Genomic DNA, 14944 nt, shown 5'->3' on the forward strand with positions numbered 1-14944 from the left:
GGGGGAGGGTTCTGCACTGATTTTTAGGTACTATATGTAGAATTCAGTCTTTAACCTTAAGACAACTACTGTGAACTTCAGCTTCTCAGGAAAGATCAGAAAAGTATTAAAACTAGGACAGTAGAATCTCAGTTATCTGGCACCCATGGTTGATTGGTGAATTCCGGATAACTGTAGTTACTGGTTATTTGAGAGTTAATGTAAAAATAGTTGTGTCTTCCTTCTCATCTCACACTATCATCCCCCTACCCCCACTTGTAGGTCCAACATCTTCTTCCCTTCTTTCTTGGTCACTATTTCTCCTCCATTTTTTTTTCCTTCCCCCCTCTCTCCCCACTCCCTCCTTTCCCGAAGAAGCAGAGCTGATCCAGTCAACCCCCTCCCTGCAATTCCAAAGCAGCAGAGCCAGTCCTGACAATCCCCTTCCTCCCTCACTCACCCAATGATGTAGTGACAGCTGGCGAGCAGAGGCAGCGTCGGTAAACAGGTAGCTTCTGGCCAGCTTTGGCAGGGCCTTTCCTCTGCTGCATCACTTCTGATGTGACAGAGAAAAGGCCCTGCTGGGGTTGGCCAGAAGCTGCCTTTTTACTAGCACTTCCTTTGTTTGCCGGCTGTCGCTACATCATCAGGTGAGTGAGAGAGGGAAGAAGGGGGTTGTCAGGATCAGATGGTAATGACTAGGTGATAAGGGAGACAGGCACAGACCCTGCAGGCTCTAGCCCAGGACAATCAAGCTGTGGCTTTGAGGCCCAATTGCTTCAAGAATAGTAAAATAACCCCAGCTTTAAGTTGGGGTTCTTTTACTATCATTTTAAGCCCAGAATACAACTTGCAGCATGCACCCATGCACACCACAAATTGCATTCCAGTTTTACATAGTAATAAACCCTTTATATGCATTTCTATGCTCGCATCTCATTACAATGTAACCCGCAGTGACCTAAATATCACCACAGCAGAGCAAGACAAACTGTGTTAGAGCCCTTTAAGGGGCAAATAACACAATTTAAGATCCTAACACAGCTTAAGAACATAAGAATAGCCTTACTGGGTCAGCCCAAAGGTCTATCAAGCCCAGTAGCCCATTCTCACGGTGGCCAATCCAGGTCACTAGTACCTGGCCAAACTCAAAGAGTAGCAACATTCCAAAGTACCAATCCAGGACAAGCAGAGGCTTCCCCCATGTCTTACAAACAGACTATGGACTTTCCCTCCAGGAATTTGTCCAAACCTTTCTTAAAATCAGCTACGCTATCTGCTTTTACTACACCCTTCGGCAATGCATTCCAGAGCTTAACTATTCTCTGAGTGAAAAAATATTTCCTTCTATTAATTTAAAAAGTATTTCCCTACAATTTCATAGTGTCCCCTAGTCTTTGTAATTTTTGACAGAGTGAAAAATCAATCCACTTGTATCCGTTCTACTCCACTCAGAATTTTGTAGACTTCAATCATATCTCCCTTCAGCCTTCTCTTTTCCAAGCTGAAGAGCCCTAACCTTTTTAGTCTTTCTTCATACGAGAGGCGTTCCATCACCTTTATCATCTTGGTCACTCTTCTTTGAACCTTGAGATAAGGAGACCAGAATGTAATGCAATACTCCAGGCGAGGTTGCACCATGGAGCAATACAGAGACATTATAATATCTTTAGTCTTGTTAACCATCCCTTTTTAAATAATTCCTAGCATCTTGTTTGCTTTTTTGTGCCGCCGCCACACATTGGGTGGAATGTTTCGTCGTATATATCTCCCTAAGTGTTTTAACCATTACTATGTAGCTTTGTAAGTCACCTTCATTATCTACAAAAGCAACACATAAATGAACAACTGGAATCTAACCTAGAATGTGAAGTCAAAGCTAAGATGTGGAGCTGGAATTAGAGGCTCTGACAAAGGAACCAGATGACACTACCCACTTGCATGCCTGATTCAACCTGCTTGTCAATTGCAGTTATTTAGCTGCACAGCAATTTATCAATGGTAAATTTTTAAAAAGCTTTCACATGAAAGTTTACTATTGTGAAGTGCACTTTTGTGAAGTGACTTTGAATTCAGTACATAAAGGTCACAGTTACCCACATGAATTTCAGTCTTTATGATTTTCTTAGAGGATCAGTTTCTTGGAATCTTGAGGAATGATCTCTGAACAGGAAACAATTATGTATCTGGAATCCCCTTTTAATGTGGAGCATGTCCTAATTTTGATAATTTGATTTCAAAAATTTGCATTATTTATATCAAATTGTTGGAATTATAGGAAAGTCTATTCCAACATCTCTTCAACTTCAGGTTAAATCTGTGTATTATTCTGATACAAGGACAATGATGAATCTGTGATTAAAGCAGCATCACTTAAAAATTAGGACTGGTCTTCTGGAGCTATCACACCTTTCTTAAGGATAAGATTTCCATATAATGCAGTCTCTCTGAAAAAAAAAAAAAAAAGCATATAAAGCAAATTATGGCTTTTGAAATCCTCACCATTCCAATTTTCCAATCAGGAAAACAATATTTAATCATATCTTCTCAACAGGAGCGTTGATTCTCTATTTTCCTTCATATCATTTTCAGTTACTTAGGATTTATTATTTGCATAGCAATATCAATATAAATATCAATATTGTTTAAATGTTAAAGTTTAATTAAATGTCTATGATAAACTGTTTTAAACAAAGTATTAGGCAGCTGCTAAATCCCAAATCTCTCTTAAAACATGCTAATACACCAATACATGTACCCTGGGCTGGTCAAAAGCAGGCCAGCCTGCCTTTATATGGGGAGGAGTCAGCATAGAGGAAGCTAGCCATAGTCCAACTCACTCACTCATTTAGGGGTCTTTTCGCTAAGCTTCATTAGGCACAAATGCAGCTAAAAATGGAGCATCACTGGATGTGCTCTGGTGTCTTGCGGTAACTTCAAAATGTGCTAATTGTACGCTACAAAATATTTCTTTGATTTTTTGGAAGGACATATCAGGGGCAGAAAGTGGGAATTTCTGATCTAACCAGTTAATGTATCTAAATTATCGTGCACTAACTTTTAGCACAGGGATACCATATGAGCTCTTACTGCCGATAAAATGAATGACAGTAAGTACTCACGCAGTAATTTTTATAAATGGCCTTGCATTATTGGTAACATTAGCACATGGCCATTAATAGCAAAAATAGAAAATAAATCATTTTATGGCTATGATAGAAATGGCCTTAGCACATGCTAAGGCTTTTCTTTACCACACTTTTGTAAAAGAACTCTTTACTTACCACTTACTCGTTTACTATTTAACATCTTAGCACTCTAGACAGTAATTCACATGTTTGTGATATCCTTCTTCAAAGGAGCATAAAATCAAGGTTTATGAATATAGGGAACAATTTTATAAAGCCTTTTCCACCTGTAAAGCCTATGTTACACTCAGAAAAGGGCTTTGATAAAATTGTGCAACTGCATATGCACATAAAAAAAACCAGGCAACCATAAGGAGTGCACTGACTTTTATATAATTTGTGCTTAATTGTTCCTGAAAGCAATGTTATACAATGCATGTTTGTCTTCTATAAAACACGTGAGTGCACGCACATATTTAAACCTGCCTCAGTGCAAGTGAACATTTGTACATGGGTATCTATGTGCTATTGGGGCTGGTTTTGGTAAAGCACTATTACTTACCTGTAACAGATGTTAGCTGAGGACAGCAGGCAAATATTCTCACAACCCTCCCAACTCCCCTAATTGGCTTCTTAGCTTTTTTACTGAATTGATGGTCCCGCGAGCTGATGTTGGTTGGGAAGGCACCAGCGCATGTGCAGTATGGGCAGTCTCAAGACTTGCAAAAAGTTTAAAGTGGCAGTACACTTTTACACTGTCCATACCGGGTTCTGTGGATGATGTCACCCATATGTGAGAATATCTGCCTGCTGTCCTCTGATAACACCTGTTACAGGTAAGTAACTGTGTTTTATCCTAGGACAAGCAGGCAGTATATTCTCACATGTGGAATTCCCTAGCTGGAAACAAAAGGGTTGGATGGTAGTTGACATTTAATTAGAAAATAAATTTTGTAGAACTGCTTGGCTGAATCAACTATCTCATCTGGAATGATTCTCCAGACAGTAGTGCGATGTGAAGGTATGAACTGAGGACCAAGTGGCTGCTTTACAGACATCTTCAATGGGAGTGTAACATAGATGAGTTACTGAAGTCGTCATAGCTCTAACTTTGTGTGCTGTGACATGACCTTCTAGTATCGGCCCAACCTGAGCATAGCAAAAGGTACTACAGTCCACAAGCCATGTAGAGATAGTTCTCTTGCTGACAGAGAGTCCAAGTCTGTTTGGATCAAATGACAGGAATAGTTGAGTGGAAATCTTGAGAGGTTTGGTTCTATCTAAGTAGTGAGCAAGAGCACACTTACAGTCCAATGTGTGGAGTGCAGCTTCACCAGGGTGAGAATGTGGTCCTGGAAAGAAGACAGGAAGAACTATAGACTGGTTCAAAAGAAAATCCAAGATGGCCTTAGGAAGAAATGTTGGATGTGTGCAGAGAACCGCCCTATCATGGTAGAATGTTGTTTATAGTGGATCTGAGATGAGTGCTTGTAGTTCACTGACTTGGCATGCTGAGATGATGGAGATTAAGAATACTACTTTCCAAGTGAGATGTTTGAGAGATGAAGACACCATTGGTTCAAATAGAGGCTTCATCAGGGCTGCCGATATAATATTAAGATTCCAAGCAATTGGCGGAGGTTTGATTGGTGGTTTGGTATTAAAAAGGCCCTTCATAAATCTGGAGATCAAAGGATGGATAGATAGCAGCTTTTAATCCAGAGATGTTTTAAAAGTGCTAATAGCACTAAGATGAACTCTGACTAAAGTGGCTTTAAGACCAGAGCTGGAGAAGTGTAGGAGATAGTCCAGGACTGAAGAGGACATATGTCCAGATGCAGTGAGTGTTGGTTACGCCAGAATGTGAATTTAGTCCACTTGAAGTGGTAACAACATTGTGTGGAAGGCATCCTAGAAGCTTCAATGATGGCTGATACTGGTGCAGCTAGTGTAAATATATCTACTCACTGGGACAGAGAACTCATGCTATGAGATTCAATGAATGAAGGATGGGATGCATTATTAAGGTTGGAAAGATTAGAAGCAGGTTGGGTTCCCAGACACTGAGTTGAAAAAGAGGGAACCATGGTTGTCACAGCCACCGAGGTGCTATGAGGATCATGGTAGCTTGTTCTTGGTAGTTTGAACAAAGTTCTTCCTAATAATGGAATTGGAGGGAAGGCATATAGAAATTTGTCAGTCCAGTCCAGAAGAAAGGCATCTGACTCCAGGTGATTGGGATTCAAAGGCAAATTAGATGCACATCTCCTTATGAGAGGCATAGAGGGATAAGAACATAAGAACATAAGAAGTTGCCTCCGTTGAGGCAGACCATAGGTCCATCCTGCTCAGCGGTCCGCACCCGCGGCGGCCCATCAGGCCCATTGCCTGAGCAATGGTCTATACCTATCTATACCCCCCAATCCCTTTTTCTTCTAGGAATCTATCCAAACCTTCTTTGAAACCATTTAATGTTTTCTTGTCTACAACAGCCTCTGGAAGCGCGTTCCATGCATCCACCACCCTCTGAGTGAAAAAGAACTTCCTAGCGTTTGTTCTAAACCTGTCCCCTTTCAATTTCTCCGAGTGCCCCCTTGTACTTGTGGCGCCCCTTAATTTGAAAAATCTGCCCCTGTCTACTTTTTCTATGCCCTTCAGGATCTTGAAGGTTTCTATCATGTCTCCTCTAAGTCTCCGCTTTTCCAGTGAGAAAAGTCCCAACTGCTTCAATCTGTCGGTATATGGGAGATTTTCCATTCCCTTTATCAGTTTAGTGCCTCTTCTCTGTACTCCCTCAAGTACCGCCATGTCTTTCTTGAGGTACGGCGACCAGTACTGGACACAGTACTCCAGATGCGGCCGTACCATTGCACGATACAGCGGCATGATGACTTCCTTCGTCCTGGTCGTAATACCCTTCTTAATGATACCCAGCATTCTGTTTGCTTTCCTAGAGGCTGTGGCGCATTGCGCCGATGCCTTCAGTGTTGCGTCTACCATCACTCCCAGGTCTCTCTCCAGGTTACTGACCCCTAGTGATGTTCCCCCCATTTTGTATGTGAACATCGGGTTCTTTTTCCCCACGTGCATGACCTTGCATTTCCCCACGTTGAAGCTCATCTGCCACTTTTCGGCCCACTTTTCCAGCTGCGTTAGATCCTTTTGGAGATCCTCGCAGTCTTCCTTGGTTTGAGCCCTGCTGTATAGTTTGGTGTCATCTGCAAATTTAATGACTTCACACTTAGTTCCCGCCTCTAGATCATTTATGTAGATATTGAACAAGAGCGGTCCCAGCACCGACCCTTGCGGAACTCCGCTCGTGACCCCTTTCCAGTCTGAGTAGTGTCCCTTTACGCCAACCCTCTGCTTCCTGTTTGCCAGCCAGTTTTTGATCCATCGGTGGACCTCCCCTTGTACCCCGTGGTTCCATATCTTTTTAAGCAGTCTCTCGTGTGGCACCTTGTCGAAGGCTTTTTGGTGACTAAAAACTACATCAGGTGTATACCTGACTGGGCCTCCGCGTGTGCGGATCGCCGGACTCGATGGACCATGGGTCTGATCCGGAGATGGCAGTTCTTATGTTCTTATATTCTTATGTTCTTATATTCTAGAACAGAAAAGTGGAAGTTTGTGATTGTGGGGAGAAGCAAAGAGATCAATCTCTGGAATCCCCAAGTTTGAAAATATCTGATGTAACACAGTTGAGTGACCATTCATGAGGATGTAGGAATCTGCTGAGCATGTCTGCTAGCATGTTTTGTTTTCCTACTAGGTAAACAGCTTTGAGAAACATGTTGCGAGGGATCACCCAAGACCAGATCTGTATGCCTTCTTGACAAAGGACAAAGATTAGCCCCCCAAAATTTTTTTTCCCAAATGCTTAAAGGATTCAATCACTAAAGGTAGGGCATGCCAGGGAGCCCCTTTGCCTTGCTGGCCCATTCATTTTCAGACCTATTGCTACCTTGCTTTACCCGTATTCGGTTCTTGAGGAAGAGGCTTGTGCTCTGAAACCCTGCAGAGTTGAACTGTGTGGATACTGGATTCCAACCATTGATTTAAAAACTGTTAGGACATTACAGACCTCCGGTGCTCATAGATCGAGTGGACTTTAATTCAGCTAAGTACCCAGAGTATCTTTTGACCATTGTTTGTGTTTTAAAAATATTTTTTCCTCGGGTCTGCGGGCTTGGCACTTGGGGTATTGTATGCCATGTGAGTTTTATGTTTTCTCTGGCATTCCTTACATATTTAAGTGAACACTGTTTCATTAATTGATTGATTTGAGCACTAATTTGCACACAGGAGCACCCAGATGATGGTGTGCGGCTGGCCTGTGTTGCGTTGCCCTGCTCAGCTTCTTGTAAGCACCAGATTCACTATTTTGGGCTACTCTTAAGAATTTTCAACTTCACTCTGAAGGCACTCCTTCACAATTTATATTATCTACTATAATAAAATGCTAAGCACGCATGCGCACTCCTACCTGCGTGTTCTGTGATCCGTATGTCTGTGGCACGTAGGAGTGCGCATGCGCGCCTAGGGTTCTGTTTTCCCATAACGCAGTTCATCGTCGTCGCCCACCCCCCTCCGCTGCACCCGAACCCCCGTTGACCCTCCAACACGACTGTCCCACTGCGAGACGACACAAACCTCCAACCTCCAGCAGCGTCCGCAGCCCTCCAAACACGCTGCCTCGCGGCCCTCCACCTCCATCAACAGAGACGCGACAGAGGAAATCAGGGCAGCAAAAGGCCGCGAAGCAGCACGCCCAGAACGCTGCGGACGCTACCAGAGCCGGGAGGCCCGTCGGTCGACTCGCAATGGGAGGGTCAGTGGAGTCGGCTGCATGGCGGCGGTAGTGGCAGGTGGGGGGGAGATGGAAACATGCTTCTCAAGGGTTATATTGCAAAGGGGGATGGAAGGCAGGCAGGCTGGCTTCAGAGGGTGGGGGTAAGACAAGGGGGACATAGGAAGAGGCACTGAGGGCACTAACGACATAGGAGGCACTGAGGGCACTAAGGATACAGGACAGAGACAATGGGGCACTAAGGACACAGGATGAAGGCACTGGGGGCAATAAGGACATTGGAAGGAGGCACTGGGGCCACTAAGGACATAGGAAGGGGTACTAAGGACATGAGAAGGAGGCACTAAGGACATAGGAAGGGGCACTGAGGGCACTAAGGACATAGGAGGCACTGAGGGCACTAAGGACATAGGAAGGGACACTAAGGACATAGGAAGGAGGCACTGAGGGCACTAAGGACATAGGATGGGACACTATGGACATAGGAAGGGGGCCACGGAGAGACTGGCAGGCATGGTGCAACAGAGAAATGCAGGCAAGGGGCCAGGGAGACAGAAAGAAAGACAGACAGACAGGGGACCAGAGAGAGACACAGACAGAAAGAATGACAGACAGACAGCGTCCAAGAAGAGAGAGAGACAAAGAAAAAAAAACAGACATCTACTCTAGCACCCGTTAATGTAACGGGCTTAAACACTAGTTTTATATATATTTAGTTAAATTTTGGAAGCCGTTGGTCTCACGTGGCATGCTATGCTCCCTGGCATGCCCTACCTTTAGAGATTGATTCTTGACAAATGAGGTATACGTGTAGTACAGGTCACTTTATATGTCTGCATATTTATATTCCTAATTCTGAATTGGTGAGGTTCTGTCCATATTCCATTTATGACTGAAGTGATGAATTCTGTTAGCATGTAGTTTCTGTATAGCGATTTACAGCAGTTTGGTGTGCTCTATTTTCTCCATAGTAAGTAGGTTGTTCTAGGGACATGTGTAATATTCACAATACTACTAGGGGATAGAACTCTGAATGGAAGGAGCCCTACATGTGAATATCAGCATTTTTCTTTTCTGTGTTAACTTGAAGACATATTACAATAAACGCTTCCTCTTCTAGGTTACTACTGGACTCAATCAATTTTCCTAGCAAAAGATAGAAGGATGGTTCAATACTGCATGAAGCCATTCAACTCCTATGAAATGGTTACTAATGCAAGCAAATTGAGAACCTGCGAGATCTGCTTTTTCTGTACTTCACCAAATTCTGCCCAGATTCAACAAAGTCTGCTACAGCAAACCGATGCATGACTCAGTGTTAAAATAAATCAAAATCACTAGTACTTACCCTGTTGCCACCACAGCAAAAGCCTTTTTTGCCCGTTCATAAAAAGCAAATCTTTCCACTTTTTCTAGAGTGACCTGAAAATTAAAGAGCAATGAGTTAATGTCTGTATCTACAAAAAAGTCAAGAATAGAGATGTAAAATTGTTTAAAACAATTATCAGCATAGATTATGGGGCATGAAGCATAAAGTCCACACGATACAAAAAAACCTCACTTAATAGGATTGAAGATCCAAATAAATGGCAGTCATTAAGAACAAAGATGATGAACAAACTTATGTCATTCTTTACTTTTCCTTTATTGTAGTATTCTTGCCCCAATGCTTATATGCCCGACGGGACCCATTTCGTCAAAAAGGCTTTCTCAAGGGTTCCAGCAGGGAGCACTCATTTTAGGCTTCCTCACACTTCCGGGGCAGGAGATTGCTGGAACCCTTGAGAAAGCCTTTTTGGCGAAACGGGTCCCGTTGAAATATTAGCTTGTCTGACATGGAGCACAGCTATTAACCGACCATTTGCCTGCGTGTCCAAGTTCTAGAATTCATTGAAAAAACAGTGGATAAGAAGAAAATGGCATCGGGCAAACAAAATAAAAACGATACAGGAGCCAGAGGATCAGGAACAAGCAGTAATAAAAGATCAAAGCCTGAACCAGGGACACCTTCAAAGGTTCCGCTGCCTTCAGAAGGAGAAACAGACATGATGATGGAAATAAGACAGATCAAAGATATCGTTTTAGATATCAAAAAACAACTTCAAAAGGCAATTGACGACGTAGCCATGCTTACAAAAAGAGTGGACCTAATAGATAACAAAATAACTCACTTAGAAGAAAAATCGGAAGAGGTACATACTGAAGTCATGCAAAATAAAAAAGCTTGGAAAGAAATGGAAATAATGAAGAGAGACTTGGAAGATTGTTTGAATAGGGAAAAAAGAAATAATTTAAGAATTATAGGGATGCCTGAAGGAGTGGAAAAAAATGATCCCATCACTTTCCTGGAACAATTTCTTCCAAAAATCCTGCCTCTTAAATCCAAAGTGCCTCTCGAAATTGAAAGAGCACACAGAATACCAGGACAAAAAACAACATTACAAAAAGGTCCAAGAACTTTAATATTTAAACTATTAAGATACCAACATGTTGCTGAAATATGTCAACTGGCTAAAGAAAATAAAAATTTAAGATGTCAAGATGCACGTATACACATTGTACCGGATTTTGCCAGAGAAACTGCCTTAAAAAGAAAACAACTACTGGATTTAAGACCTCAATTAAGAACACTAGGAGCAAGATATGGACTTCTATATCCAGCGATTATGAAAGTAACTTTGGGAAATAAAACACAAAACTTCACAGATTACAAGAAATTAGCAGAATATATAGAACAATGTGAACAACCAATGACTTCTTAAATAAAACGCTGAGTAAGTTTATCAAGATTGATTTTTTTTTTTCAAATGAATGTGTTTATATTTCATATTATTTTAAATTGTTACTAAAAATAGACTTTGAAAAAAAAACAGTTTGAATTAACTGGTTTGAATATATAGAATCTTCCAACTTACTTTTAAAAAAAGAGAAAGATCGATGACACGAGCACGGAACCTGGCTCGGTGAGAGCATGAATGAGTGGCTGACATGGGGGAGGGGCGGAATGTTGACTTCATGCTATGTGTTGCTGCACAACTCAGGGAGTTGAAGGATTGAGTCGGATTTCAAATAGACTGAGAGGATTGCGAGGTGAATGTCTCCCTGCCATATAGTCCCTCAGAGACACAGAAATACCCGAGATATGATGGTTGCTATGACACTGCTGAACAAAAACACGAAGAAGCATGCATCTACAGGAAATCTCTATTCAACCAATGAACTACACCGGAAATGAAAAAAAAAAAAGAAAAGGTTGTTTTCACGTCATCACGTCTACGGAGGAAGAAGAGGAAACTTGAAGGAAAAAAAAAAAAAGACATTCATACCAACGGAACTATACGGAATGAAAATATATTTAATATAAAATATAGAATGAAATAAACTGTATTTACAAAGAAAATAATAATAACTTCATAGTAAGAATATGTTTTATGATTCAGATACAAGCTGAATCCATTCTCTATAAGATACAGTTCTTTACCGGATATAGAGAAAAAGGTTTATGGATAAGAATCATTAAAGTTTTCAATTGACCTATTAAAATAGGAATAAGAATGAGTAAGAGAATGGGTTATGATAGATTTTAATTTATTTTTTTTTTTTCACAATTTTTACCTTTTAATTTTAGATGAATGTATCTCATAGAATAGAAATTATAATGAATGAGATGAATGATTGAAGTTATAAAAGATAAAATGTTTGCTTAAAGTATTCTAATAATCTTATCCTTTTTATAAATTCAAAATATCTTATATATATTTAATTTAGCTGAACACAACAAAATTTAGATAAATAAATAAAAGTATTCATATAAATAAGAAAACAAAGATATATAAATTGTTGAATTTTAATAGTAGTATTTACATTATTACTATGGAGCTTGTGATATTAAAATATTTTATAGCTTGTAAGGAGTGATGTTAAACCTGATCTAATTTTGCGTTTCCAAGTATTCGTATATGTATGGGGTGGGGAGGGAGGAAATAGGGGGGTATTAAATTTCAAGGGTCTGTGTACAATAGGTAATTCTTTATTTTATCTTATATGTGGGGAAAAAAAGATTAAAAAAAATATTGAAGATTGGGATGTTACATTACAAATTATATTAATGCATAATGGATCTTAAGATAATATCTTTAAACGTTAATGGTCTCAATCACCCGATTAAAAGAAAAAAAGCATTATCATTTTTAAAAAGACAGAACGCTGATATATGCTGCATACAAGAGACCCATCTTTCAAATAACGAATCTATAAAGCTAAAAGATGATTGGGTCAAACAATGTTACTTTTCTACAGCAATAAAAAAAAAAGCTGGTGTTGCTATATTAATAAATAAAAAATGTTCTGCTTCATTTAAATTTAAGGCAGCTGATCCTCTTGGAAGATGGATATATGTGGAAATGGACATGGGAAATACCACCATGACGCTCTTCAATATATATGCCCCTAATTCGAACCAGAATGAATTTTTTAAAACTCTGCAACAATTAATTCTTCCACTAGCTACTTCAAATCTAGTAGTAGCAGGGGATTTCAATGCTGTTATGGATCCACTGATGGATAAAAGTCCGAGAAGATTTATAAAATCACTAGGCCTTGATAATTTGGTACAATCTTGTGATTTAAAAGATATTTGGCGTATTCTTCATTTTGATGGTCGGGAATTTTCGTTTTGCTCACAGGTTCATAATTCTTTTTCTAGAATAGATTACATTTTTGTTTCTAATCAATTAGTACATCAAGTCACACAGGCTGTCATTGATCCAATTATACTATCTGATCATGCCGGAGTGTGGATTGAAATTAAAATAATAGATCAGAATGGAAATAGACCTATATGGAGATTAAATAATACATTGCTCACAGATGCTGATTTTTGTGAAAATCTTTTAGAAAAAATAAAAGATTATTTTCAAATTAATGATACAGAAGAAATTTCAATAGAGACTTTGTGGGATGCTTTTAAAGCATATATTAGAGGACAAATTATTTCTTATTCAGCATTGCAAATAAAAAAAGAAAAAAAACAATTTACAGAATTGGAAAAAGTGGTGAAGTCTCTAGAATCAAAATTAATTGAAAAATGGAATTATTTGACACAACAAGAACTTTTAAAAGCTAAAGGTAAATATAATGAAATTTCTTCAAAAATTATTAGAAAAGATTTATTTGTACAGCAAGCTTTGTATTATGGAAATTCGAATAAGGCAGGAAGAATGCTAGCAAATTATCTTAAAGCGAAAAAAAGAAAAACAAAAATAATTGCTATTCAAAATGAGAATGTTGAAATTTTATCTCAAATTGATCCCATTATAAAACAATTTTTAAAATATTATAAAGATTTGTATTCTTCTGAGCCTTATTCGAAAAAGGAAAAGGATGGTTTAGATTTTTTAAAGTTAATAAAAGGACCAAAAATTCCTGAACATATAAAACGAAGTTTAGAAGAACCAATATCCTTAAAAGAATTAGATACAGCTTTGAAATCCCTTAGGGTTGGATCCGCTCCAGGTGGAGATGGTTATACAGTGGAGTTTTATAAATCATTTCAAAACATTATAATGCCCTATTTATTAAAACTATATCAGACACAACTAAATAAAGGTTGTATTACAGGTACTATGGCTGAATCAATAACTATAGTTTTACCTAAGCCAAATAAAGATCCCACTTTGGTTTCAAATTATAGACCAATTTCTTTAATAAATGTGGATGGAAAAATTTTAACTAAGGCATTAGCATTAAGATTGGCTAAAGCTCTCCCTTTCATTATAGATATGCATCAGACAGGTTTCGTTGCTCAAAGACACTCATCTCATAATACTAGACTGGCACATCACATGTTATATTTGACAAAATCAATTAATGACCCAGCATTCTCTATTTCATTAGATGCTGAAAAAGCTTTTGATAGAGTGGAATGGATCTTCATGTTTCAGGCAATGGAATGGTTTGGAATAGGATCCGGATTTATACAAACAATAAAAGCATTGTATAGCTCCCCTGCTGCTAGATTATATATCAATAACAATTTTTCAGAAAGATTTATTCTACAAAGGGGGGTTAGACAAGGATGCCCACTATCTCCTTTGCTTTTTGATATCGTTTTAGAACCCTTATTATTAGCTATAGAACAGGTAAGGGAGATACAGGGTATTCCGCATTCAGATAGAGAATATAAATTATCAGCATATGCGGATGATATTTTACTTTATTTGAGAAATCCGGAAACAACTATTCCAAATTTGCTTGAATTAATTGAAAAATTTGGAAAATTTTCAGGTTATAAAATAAACTGGAATAAATCAGAAGTGCTTCCACTCAATGTACATTGTACAAAAAGTTTATTTAACTCATTTTCTTTTATTTGGAAAGAAGAAGGATTAAAATACTTAGGAATTTGGATTACAAAAACTGTGGATGAGACTATGAAAATTAATGAAAAAAATTTATTACAAAAAGTGTCAGAAATGTGTGAACAATGGAATCCTTTATGCATATCTTGGTGGGGGAGAGTGCAAACTGTAAAAATGATGATATTACCAGTAGTTTGTTACCAAATGGGTATGATACCAATTTTTTTTCAGGGGTCTTTTTACAAAAAATTGGATAAGATGTTAACAAAATTTATTTGGCTTGGAAAAAACCCCAGAATTGCTCTAGTATCTTTACAAAGACCAATTGCGGAGGGAGGGGTAAATTTTCCAAATTTTTATAGGTACCATCAAGCCTATATTATGCGTCAGGGTATGTATTGGATCCTCCCAGAGCCCATTGAACATATACCAGATTGGTTCTGGTTAGAATGGAGATTAATGTTTCCCTTTACGTCTGAGTCATGTAATCAGTATTCAAATGCCAAGGTTATATAAGGATCACAAAATATTTGTTGATACTTGGAAAACTATAAGATATATAAGTAATCTAACTCCTATTCCAATAACTAAATCAACGACTCAAACAATATGGCTCAATCCAAAGATCAAAGTTGGCGGTTTTAAAATTATCTGGAAACATTGGATGA

General features: G+C 38.9%; 1 protein-coding gene across 1 annotated transcript in view; it reads right to left on the reverse strand.

Moving 5' to 3' along the window:
- Positions 1–1977: 1977 nt before the first annotated feature.
- Positions 1978–14944, reverse strand: part of FUOM (fucose mutarotase) — a 60667-nt gene continuing 47700 nt past the window's right edge. The window contains exons 5-6 of the mRNA XM_033940472.1: positions 9266–9339; positions 1978–2426 (exon numbers count right to left, since the gene is read on the reverse strand). Of these exons, the coding sequence (XP_033796363.1) occupies positions 2360–2426; positions 9266–9339 (141 nt within the window). The 3' untranslated portion in view covers positions 1978–2359. The remainder of the gene's footprint in view (positions 2427–9265; positions 9340–14944) is intronic.

This window comes from Geotrypetes seraphini, chromosome 4, assembly GCF_902459505.1.
Source record: "Geotrypetes seraphini chromosome 4, aGeoSer1.1, whole genome shotgun sequence".
Lineage (NCBI taxonomy): Eukaryota > Metazoa > Chordata > Amphibia > Gymnophiona > Dermophiidae > Geotrypetes > Geotrypetes seraphini.